The sequence below is a fragment of the Amphiura filiformis genome, chromosome 7, assembly GCF_039555335.1.
Source record: "Amphiura filiformis chromosome 7, Afil_fr2py, whole genome shotgun sequence".
NCBI lineage: Eukaryota > Metazoa > Echinodermata > Ophiuroidea > Amphilepidida > Amphiuridae > Amphiura > Amphiura filiformis.
This window is the reverse complement of record NC_092634.1, coordinates 64,622,910-64,634,552: the sequence shown is the minus strand read 5'-3', so window position 1 is coordinate 64,634,552 and position 11,643 is coordinate 64,622,910. Positions and strand designations below refer to the sequence as shown.

Sequence of the window (11,643 nt, the reverse complement as noted above, 5' to 3'; positions counted from 1 at the left end):
GGATATTCTCCATTCTTCTGTGTCTTTGTTTAATTTCTACTTTACCCGGTAGGAAGCAGTTTCTTCCCGATAAAAAGACTGATTTTCAAAACCAAATTAACAGATTAAAATTTTTTATTCCGCCTCGCATTTGAAACTTTTCTCGTGGATCTCATCATCTTCCCTATATCTATTTTTTTAGGGTTGTCAAACGTTGTCAGATCAAAGGATCAGCACCAGCCACCGAAGAGTGTCCTGACTCCCAAAGGAGCTGTCGGCCAATTGGGTTGGTGACTGATAGGATGAACAACCCCGAGCAGCCAACCGATAAAAACGTTGACAAAAAACCCGGTGCATCTGGCCAGATTCGAACCGACAACCTTCATAGTACTAGCTCAACGCTATAACCAACTGAGCTACAGAGACACGCTGGGGAAGAGCCGAAGATTGAAATCTTAGGTATATTGGTATTCGAGCGTAATATGAAATGCATTCGAGCCCAATACCTGATTGATTTCAATCTACTGCTCTTCTCCAACGTGCCTCTGTGGCTCAGTATTGGTTAGAGCGTTGTGCTAATATTACGAAGGTTGTGGGTTCGATTCCAGCCAGATGCACTGGTGGTTGTTGGTTTTTTTTTCCACGTTTATGTGTGCTGGCTGCTCTGGATATGCTAATTTTGAGAGCATTGCCACGTTTGGGCTAAAACACTTCGATAACTGTACTGCGCATGCCTAAGCACCATTATATAGGAACGGCGTAATTGGAAAGGTGGAACCAACAGTAAGGGGAGTGTTGAATCCATCGTAAATTACCACGACCTCTACACAGACAACCCTTCGAGTTATTATGTGTGGTTTTTTAGACTTTTCTACTTTTTTCACGTCAGTGAGAGAAATATATAAACGTAAAGGGAGGCAATTACGCGGTTTCAAGAAACATGTAATTAATTTTTATTTGGCTCATCAGATATATTGTTCAATCACGTTATTTATCTTCTCTGCATACACACGCTCGGTTCAGCACTTTCGTTTGATATAAGAGTAGTGGTTTTTTTGGCGTGTTTATTTTTTGGGGAGGTGTCTTACTACAAGGGTGCAGTTTTGTTAGACAAGACCCATTGAAGTGTTTGAATTTGTGACACATACCAATTGTGAAAACAGAATGTATCACGCCAATGCTACGGAATACAATGTATATTAAAATAGTGTATGTATAAACTCCTTTTGTTATTAAAATTCGATTTGATTTGATTTGATTTGATTTGATATATTACTTTAAGAATCACGTACAAACTACAAACCACACTTCGGTTATAGAACTTTTATTACAAAATGAAATAATTGAACATCAAAATCATAATAATGAAGAGATGATACTCTAGTACAATACATTTTTATATATTCAGGACAACAAATTTGAACCCAGTTATTGTCTTTAGTAGAATATTACCCATAAGGAACCGTTCAATTTTTACGTCAGGAATCATGGGGGGGGGGGTATTAAGTTTTAAATCGAGGAAAACAAGAGGATAATCCGAATATTTTGCTGACGCGAGGGGGACGGGAAACTTGTTGCCGACTTTTTTCTGTCAAAACTCCCACTCCTCCTGGCGCATTGAACGGTCCATAATAATGTTGGGATCGTGAATAGGCGGGTAGAGTAATCGGAGGAAGCACACAAATTGTGTTTATTGTCAGTAGATTGATTTAGAATCGCGTAATACTATTTGGGAATAACTATTTAGTTTAGATCAAACATTAATAAACTGAGCTCAAAAAGAAACTTATAATTTTTTACAACTTGTGAATCACAAGGTCATATCTTAAAATACTGTCAATCAAAATGAACCAAAATTACACACAGGATTACCTTAATACTCTACTCAAAACACATGTCAGTAACCAATCAGTTGTCCAACTGACACAACAGCAAAATGCACTGTCATGGGACAGCTTCCTGGACTTCCTTCACTTTCACAGCCCAACATTTGGCACCCAGGACAAAAAATCTGTGAGAATGCACACAAGATCCATGCACAGATGATAAAACGGTGCTGCTTTCTGCTTTTCATACACTTTTTTCATGAAACAGGGCTGGGCTGTGAATGTGGTCCAGGAAGCTGTCCCATGTTAGTGCATTTTGCTGTTCTGTCAGTTGGATAACTGCTTGGTTACTGACATGTGTTAAGAGTAGAGTATTGAAGTAAATCTGTGTGTAATTTTGGTTCAATTTGATGGACAGGATTTCAAGATATGACCTTGTGAAAAATTATAAGTTTCTTTTTGAGCTCAGTTTAGTTATATTGTTGTCTACTCTGATAGCAACGCTTGCACAGTATTTTTGTGGGCCCTGCGAGCACACCAGACATATCGAATTGCATTCTGAATACGAGAAATGTCTCCTGATATCAAATAATACAATTTTTTTATTGACATTTGATGTTTTTGATATTTTTGATATCTAACCGTCCTCGAAGTAAGCTCTATAAATCTAATGATGTGTACTTAAAGTGTACGTCATGTATGTAGCTGGGATAAAAAGCAAACAATTTCATATTGAATAGGAGTGAAATTCCATAGCCGTGGAGTGGCTGCTTCCTGGCTTGATCTGCAATCGGCGTTTTTTAAGGACGTGTACAGATGAAGCAAGTTGTTGATTGCTGTATCAAGCAAATCCTGTTCAATCTAACATTCTGCTGCACTGCCCCGACTTCGGACGGGCGGTGGTGGGTTGAGCTCTTTAAATTTGTTCCCGGGAACCCTCCCTCTCCAGTGCAGCAACTGTTGACATCAGGGAATCACATTACAGTAGTGGCTACTCCCTTCTTTCAGACCAGGAACCATGGGAACTGTTGGTATAAGGTGTTGAAACCAACGTGCCAAGCCAGCACCCCTTAGTATACCAAGCAAACCCCTCCATTTTTTGATGTTTTGAGTAAACAATCTTCAATACGAAAGGGAAAAAAACTCATATTATGATGGATGGCTTTTCATCCCAGCTACACACACTTAAAGTACTTAAAGTACATTATCATTAGATTTATACAATTTACTTCGAATCGAGGCCTGTTAAATTTCAAAAATATCATTTTTTAATCATTTGTCATAAAAATTTGTATCATATCGAGGATTTCAAAAATCGAAATTGTTTGATATCAGAAGGACATTCCTCGTATTCAAAATGCAATTCGTTATGTCTGATGTGCTCTCAGGTCCCATGTAAAACCGTCACTATATCCGACAGCCAAATTTGATCTGTCTTGGGATCGATTATTGTTATTAATGAACTATCGATTAAGTAATCAGAATTAATTGTAACATTTTATTTGATCAATGCATTTCATACAAACGTTTAATGGTTCACAATAAACATATCAATCAATATTGGATATTGGTATTTCATAAATAATACTATAAGAATCGCCCAAGTATCGAAAGTCAATCGAAAAATCGAACATATTTGTGTCCATTGCCTACAATTATATTGGTTTCGATACTTGGTTTATGGGGGTACTACACCCCTGCCCAATTTTGTGCCTATTTTTGCATTTTTCTCAAAAGTTATAGCGCATTGGTGACAAGTAAGAATTATTTAAACACAGACAACAGTTGTGGAGTTACAGTCAAAAATGAGGGAAACCCAATATTTGATCAATAAATCAATAACTACTTACCCAGCAAACACAAAACGTTTTCGACATCATTCGCAAAAGGGTATAAAAGGTTGTCAGAAAACGTTTAAATGTCGGGTTATATAAAGGGTATATTAAGGGTATAAAAATTTTCATAACATTAAAAAACATTTTATGATAATCTACTGCCCAGCAAACACAAAATGTTTTACAGAAAACGTTTAAATGTCGGGTTATATAAAGGGTATAAAAACGTTTCAATAATATTCCAAAAACATTTTTGAAAACTTGATTCAAAACATTTTAAACAGAATGTTATTTTGGTGTTGAAAAAATGTTTTGCGAAAAATGTTTGTCCAAAATATTTGCAATAACGTTTTAAAAATGTTTGCATGACCTTTATATAACCCGACATTTAAATGTTATTAAAACGTTTTGAAAATAACATCTTAAGAACATTTCTGTGTTTGCTGGGTGCAAATATTTTAACATTATGTTATTTAAGTGTTGACAAAATATTAGGCAAAATATGTTTGCAAAAATAGTTTACAATAGCATTTTGAAAACATTTTAAAATATTGTTGTAATGTGTTTTCATAGAAAACGTTTTAAAACGTTTTCATGACATTTTAATGTTATTAAAACGTTTTGCCCTAAACCAAAAGCCAAAATATAACTTATTTAAAACGTTTTTAAAACGTTTTTGTGTTTGCTGGGTACCTAGACCTTGAGTTGCTGAATTTTCAGTGCAGTAGTTGTAGTCCATGCCCCTATACTATACATATCTTACTTGTCACAAATGCGCTATAATTTTTGAGAAAAATGAAAAGATATGCATAAAAAACTTCCGCATCTCTACTACCACACGGTGTCTCGACCCCGCGCGTCACCGTTCCTTCATAGGTAGCATTATGTTACACAACGGCGATTCTGCAGATGCGTTTATCGTGAAAATGCTACCGTTATTTTGCCAGGTTACCGATGGATAATAACACACGAATTTGAAGTTTTATGAAACAAAATGTTATTAATGGTGTGTTAAAAATAAAATTGGAATAATATAGGGCCTAAATGTAAATTAATTGAACAGAAATCCTCCAATAAAATCAGGTATTTAAGCAAAATATTAAGCTTAATTTTACCATGCCGGCTGGCACGCTGACTGGTACCGCCTACCGGTATGTTTTGACTTTTGTTTACGATTTTACCGTGATAGTGAAAAAATTTATGAGGTATAGTAAAACAAATACAACATGTTCCATTCCTCGGTCGGAAGTAGTCAAATCATCCAATAGTCTCCACAGCAGCCAGTTTGGTTCCGCTCCCTCCACACAAACAGTCTGCCAATGGCCACTTATAACGCCGTTTCTGATTGGCTACACGTATATAGCCGTAGAGCTGTGCATACGGGAACTTGATTGACCTCAGTCTAGCTGGCGAGATGGCGGGTCAAACTTGCTCATGAATAATAAAGTAGCCGTGTAGCCGATCGACCAATTGAAAGCTTTGTTTGACGTCAAGCTGGATGACGTCGGCAGAAAACCGATAAAAAAAAAAAAAGGACCAGTTCGTGACCATTGGCAGACTGTTTGTGTGGAGGGAGCGTAACCAAACTGGCTGCGGAGGAGACTAATCATCCAACACCTCGGGACCAGTAGTTTTGACTACTACCCCCAAAACATGTTGTATTTGGGCACTAATTTTTGACCTGTTTTGGAAATGTTCTCACAACGAGTTGTAAGTGCAAGAAGGCGCTATCTGCAATAGCTGCCAGATGTCATGTTGTTAGATTTGTACAATAAAAGAATACAGAAATTGTCAAATCTTTATAAGGCAGCTATTGCTTATAGAGTTATTGTGCACTATTCATAACCTCATTAATAAACGCGATGCGTGCGATCCAATCATATTTTATTATTTGCGAAAACGCGAACGCAAATCGAGGTCATTAATATCTCACAATTGACCGCAAAATGCGTAATTGTTCCAATGTCGCACACAATTGACTTCTGCGTGCGCGGTATTGTGCGTCCAACAAACTGCGCGCGCGCTGGCTGCCGTATTTGGATTGCGCGCTACCATATTTGCACAGATTCTGATACGCACTTTTTTATTGGTCGTTTTGTTTTAGCCTGATCGATTTTGGGAAAGGGAAGATGTAAAAATTGTTTATTTTTACAAACTTTTGAGGAAAATTTTGTGTTATTTTGTAAAGTTAAAAGATCAAAGTGACGGTTATGAATGAGGTTAATAACTTTGCATCGGTTATATGTCGGGCATTGTGAAAATCTAAACATGTTTAGATTTTTCACAATGCCCTCCATATAACCGATGCACAGTTATTAACCTCTAACTAACCCTCGATTTTTAATCAATCATTAAAATATTCATAAGCAAAAGACTTTTTCTTCCGGAGACCATTCAAAGACGAATAAAATCCAATGTGCGTGAAAATATTGGGCGTCAAAAGATACTGCTTGAGTTTAAGTTCGCGTCTGTACTCGTCCATAGCCCAATCCATAGGTATGCTTTTAAAATCGGCATGTCTTAAAAAGTCAATTATTCCAGGCACTTTATCGGATGGGTAGAGTACTGCTGGCGTGCAACAAGAAGTACCTGGTTCTAAATAATAAAAGTAGTGCGAGATCCCGCGTGATTTAAGATAGTATGGACGCCCAAATGTCCAAACGACTGGTAAGAAGAATAAAAAGCTTACTATAAGGACTATGTAACAAGAAAGTATATGGTTTCTTTGTATCTTCGTACTTTGAAGAGATCTGGTTTCTTTATAAAGGTAAAAGGTCAGCGTGATAATGCCGGATATGACGCATGTAAGTGTAATCCATTGAGTTCTCACAAAATTATCCCGGTGGAAATCGTTCATATAGTAGGGAATGCTTAACTTCAACCAAGCCCAATCTTTCGGATCTTCAACAACAAGTCCACCTCGTCGGATTCTAGTCTCAAGTTTTGTTTGAAGAATAGTGTGTAAAATTTCATAAAAATCTTGATGTGGGTAAGCGTCATCTTCAACTAAAACGACGTATTTGGGATTAAAATGTAACGCAGATTCTAGGCAATAAGCATAGTCCTGTCTTTCACTAGAATGACGGGTTCGGCGTAAGTGTGCATCGTCAAGTAGCGAATTCCCAGCGTCGTATACTCGTGTGATGTTAGGAAAGAAGTTTGTCAAGTACGTGGCTTCCGTATGTTTTTCTGGATGTTCATCGACGTTGCAAATAAAGAGGAATATATCACCTATCGCATTACTTTCTGTCAACACCTGGTGCAGTCTACTCATTACTTGGGTCAGATACATAGGATTGTCATCACGAATGGGCGATCTCCCAACTGTAACCACACCAATTGCGAGTCGTAAATCACTTTTGGCGCCGTTTTTCAAATACATTTGCTTGGTGTGATCCGGGTTTATTGTGTTTAAATATGATTCCGCTTGTGTTAGTCTTTCAGAATTGATATCAAAAACATTTTTCACAGTTTTGTTTTCATCAAGTTGGTACAGTTTGGAAAATCGTAAATACCGGCTTAAGAATGGATACAAGCATGAGAAAAATATAGCGTAAAAGATTATTGTTTTCAGAGAGAAAGTTGCGTAGTGTCGGAACATCGTGCTTTACACATCGTGCGCAGATGAGACGTTAAACAATCTACATGTATAAGAGATAGTAAAAATGAAATATAATATTTTGTTATAATGTGTTGTGTCTTTTAGGCTCAGATATCTCATATAGTGTTGGCTTAATACTCACTTAATACAAGTAATCTGGTTTTATCTCCTTAGAAATGCGGCCCTGAAAAGAGCCGTTCATCATGCAAACTGATCATGCTGCTGTATTTTTAAGTATGCAGAGACCTTGTGAGTGCACACAGCGCATACTTATCACTGCTATAAATGGAATCATGAGCGCGATTGAACTTTTATGATCGAGGCTCCATATAATGGAAGAAAATCCAAGCGATCGAAGATCTAATTGACCGAAGATCTAAATGATCGAATTTCTAAATGATCGAAGATCTAACAAGGCAGATTTAAATGTTTGAAGATCTACATGATCAAAGATCTATACCTTCGAAGATCTATGATCAAAGATCTCAAAGATCGAAGATTTAAATGATCGAAGATGTTTAACATGTTTTTGATTGAAGATCTAAAAACAATCGAATATCTGAATGATCAAAAATCTAAATGATCAATGATCTATCGGATCAAAGATAAATGATCGAAGATCTAAATGATGGAAGATCTAAATGATCCAAGCTATGTACTCTTTTCGTTCCCGTACTGAGGCTGGTCACTTTGAATATCAAAGTGCGCCATATGGTCAATGGCTTCTTCAGAGATGGATGGTGGTTATTGGAATACACCGCGCTTCAAAAGTTCCACACAGATTGTCACTGCTGATGAAGTAGTTTTAGACCGAAGACTGCTCCATCTATTTAGTAAGATGACAACGAAACGAAACAGGAGTGAAGATCATTGTGGATATCCGAGGTCCTCTGATTGAATTAATCACACAGAATCTATGATATTACTTCTGCAAAACAAAATAATGAAAACAATACGTGTTTGGTTGGAAATTTGGGAAATCGTGAAAAATAAAGTTGATAGGGGTTTGCAGATCCAGGGGGCACACAATTTATGTAGTGACAGATTGTTTGTGAAAACTAGGAATCTTGCGGTGCGACGTGTTTTGTCGTCAAACTTGGGAGATTGGGTAAAGGTTGTTCTTTCTTTCTTTCTTTCTTTCTTTCTTTCTTTCTTTTTCTTTCTTTCTTTCTTTCTTTCTTTCTTTCTTTCTTTCTTTCTTTCTTTCTTTCTTTCTTTCTTTCTTTCTTTCTTTCTTTCTTTCTTTCTTTCTTTCTTTCTTTCTTTCTTTCTTTCTTTCTTTCTTTCTTTCTTTCTTTCTTTCTTTCTTTCTTTCTTTCTTTCTTTCTTTTTTCTTTTTTCTTTCTTTCTTTTCTTTCTTTCTTTCTTTCTTTCTTTCTTTCTTTCTTTCTTTCTTTCTTTCTTTCTTTCTTTCTTTCTTTCTTTCTTTCTTTCTTTCTTTCCTTCTTTCTTTTTTATTATTATTATTATTATTATTATTATTATTATTATTATTATTATTATTATTATTATTATTATTATCATTATCATTATTATTATTATTATTATTATTATTATTATTATTATTATTATTATTATTATTAATCCTAACCCCAAAACCTATTTCTAACCCTAATCCAACTTATAACCCAAATATATTATGTACCCCATTTATATGTAGCCCTACATCAAAATCAAATTTAATTAAAAAGTCAAGCCAGCTGGGTAGAATGTCCATTATATTGAACGCCGGAGATTTACTAGTCCCCTCCCGCTTCCTGTTTTGAGGTTTCCTCAAATATATTTTTATTTTTTGAAATTCAGTTATAACTTTTCAGAAAATATGTCTAGGAAGTTGGAATGCTTTCTATAGCCTTGTTAAGATACAAGAAACATTTTAGGAAGGTTTTGTGATTAGGTTGTTGTAACTCTCAGAACAACAAATAAAAAAGGGCCTCCTCCTTTTTCCAGGCATTATTGTATACGCTAAAACAGCTCTAAGTATGGGTATTTACACCAATTTTGCGATAAAAAATAGAAACTAAAAAGCCCCCTCCTCCTCCTTTTTTTTCGAAAACCCGGACGTGAAACATGTTTTATTTTTTACTTGGCCTAATATAAAAATATAGCACAGTAATGATATTAATTATAATATTTAACATTTTTAATGTTTTTAATATAATATTATAAGAATATAATAATATTATAATATAATAATATAGTAACATAATAATATAATTAGTATAATAATGATAATAATATTTGTAATTATCTTATTATAAAGTGAAGGCAAAATACATTTTGAATGTTTATTGATACAATGGGTGCATGATACAACATAGTAATGCATGATAAGAATCATTTATAAGTATAGGCCTATTATTAAATTATACAAATACATATCTGACCATTGATACAATGGATAATAATGTTAATGAGCCAATCTCTGCATAATTTAAAGTGAGAGGGACTATACATGATGACAGAGATTATATTTAAGGATTAGGTTGCTGAGCAAAATGCAAATGGAAGGGGGAAAGATGATATAACTACAACAACAACGAGCAATGCAAAATGTGCCGTACTATTACGCTGACTTTCGTATTCGGCGAGGAGGACGATTTCGACCTCCTGGTTTGTTTACAAACAGAGAGGTAGACAAAAAAAGTATCAGAAGGATGGTCCACACTGCACACTGGCGTGATTCACGTAACATGAATAGGGATTAAAAAGCTGTCACGTAGAACCATGTGCTTCTATTGTCCAATTTGCCATCAAGATTTCATATGGAAACAGTTCAGACCCAGAACAGGATCATGTCAGAAATTAATATTTTGTTCTGGGTCTGATTATTCGGACTAGCATTGGTAGTACGTTACAGGGGATAGATTTGTATTTGCTTCATTATTTATGGATAATAATGTTAATGAGCCAATCTCTGTATAATTTAAAGTGAGAGGGACTATACATGATGACAGAGATTAGGTTGTTGAGCAAAATGCAAAAGGAGAAAAGATGATATTACGACAACAGCCCGGGACAACAGCAACGAGCAATGCAAAAATGTGTATAAACATACATACTCACCATATTCTTCTTTTCAAGAAGCCTGCACTACAACTGGAAGAAGAAGAAGATATCAAATGTTTCCTGTTCAGCTGGCATTGGTAGTACGTTACAAGGGATAGGTTTGTATTTGCTTGATTTCCACAGCCATGAAAGATAAGAATTGATAAAATTATAACCCAAACAACAACGAGCAATGCCCGGGGAGCAATGAAGAATGTGTATAAAGATATTCACCAGGGCGCACCATGCAGGTATATCTACTCACCATCTCTGTATTGCTTATGCATGCACGCACCACAGATTCCAATATCTATGCACAGAGGATGATTTAAGCACTTCCCAGCACTCCACTGGGGTCAACTTGCGGTTAGCAGCTGTGTGAGTGAACATGACACCACTGCCCGGGACCACTGCATAAACGTGTATGGTTAAATTTGAATTTGGACTGATATATTTACAATAAAAACACATTCGATTTCACATTTTATGTTATCTACAGAAGGTGTGAATTATCCTTCATGCATACATCACTTTAGATCTGAAATCGACTAAGTAATAATGACACACGGGCAATTCTAAAACAACATCTTTTGTACAGACTTCAATGGGATTTGAGAAGTTAAATGGCAGTTGAAACTCGCGTGATAACACTTTTACAGTGCATGATGGGGCTTCCTTAAATCATCCTCTGATCTATGCACGCACACAGTGCACATGATCATTTAGCGGTCAATGCAATGAGCAAGGTCCCTGGACGGAAATCAAAACTAGCAAGAGTTTGGACGGCCCGGGGGGGGGGACATCAAAAAATGTTGGTGGGTATGCGCCCCCGGAATTTGAGGTGGTGGGTCTTTGGGAGCTGACGGCGTACCGGTAAAAGAGGGTCTTTCGGAGCTGCGAACCGGGCTGTGAACAAGTAAAATGGGGTCTTTTGGAGCTGCGAAAAGTCAAAATTAAGGGTCTTTCTTGGCTTTTTGGTTGAAAATCGCCTGAAAAAACAAGAAATGTGAGGAATGAGCAATTTTTGGGTCTTTTAGAGCTGAAATTATCAAAATCAAGGGTCTTTCGGATCTTTATTTTGGTCAAATATAGGGGTCTTTCGGAGCTGCGAAACCCAAAAAGGTGGTCTTTCCGGGGGAGCATACCCGTATGGTCATTTGTGTTGAGTGCCCCCCCCCGGTTGGACGGTACCATTGTCAACAATATGTCAACATTTGAAGTACACAAAATAGAATAATAAGTACACAAAATAGAAAAAATATAATAAAAATGTTGAAAAAGGTTTCTGTAAGGGACGCACCATTAGATTCTCAGGGGGTGGCATGGGAGTTTGGGTCAGGCAGAACTTCTTTTT

At 36.3% G+C, this 11,643-nt stretch overlaps 1 protein-coding gene across 1 annotated transcript; it reads right to left on the bottom strand.

The window, feature by feature from the left end:
- Positions 1 to 5,937: 5,937 nt before the first annotated feature.
- LOC140157473 (post-GPI attachment to proteins factor 4-like) lies at positions 5,938 to 10,868 on the bottom strand. The gene is made up of 2 exons (XM_072180675.1): positions 10,308 to 10,868; positions 5,938 to 8,169 (listed from the first exon to the last, which is right to left on the bottom strand). Exon 2 carries the CDS (start codon positions 7,239 to 7,241, stop codon positions 5,985 to 5,987), a length of 1,257 nt encoding a protein of 418 aa, XP_072036776.1. The 5' UTR covers positions 7,242 to 8,169; positions 10,308 to 10,868; the 3' UTR covers positions 5,938 to 5,984.
- Between the last annotated feature and the right edge of the window lie 775 nt (positions 10,869 to 11,643).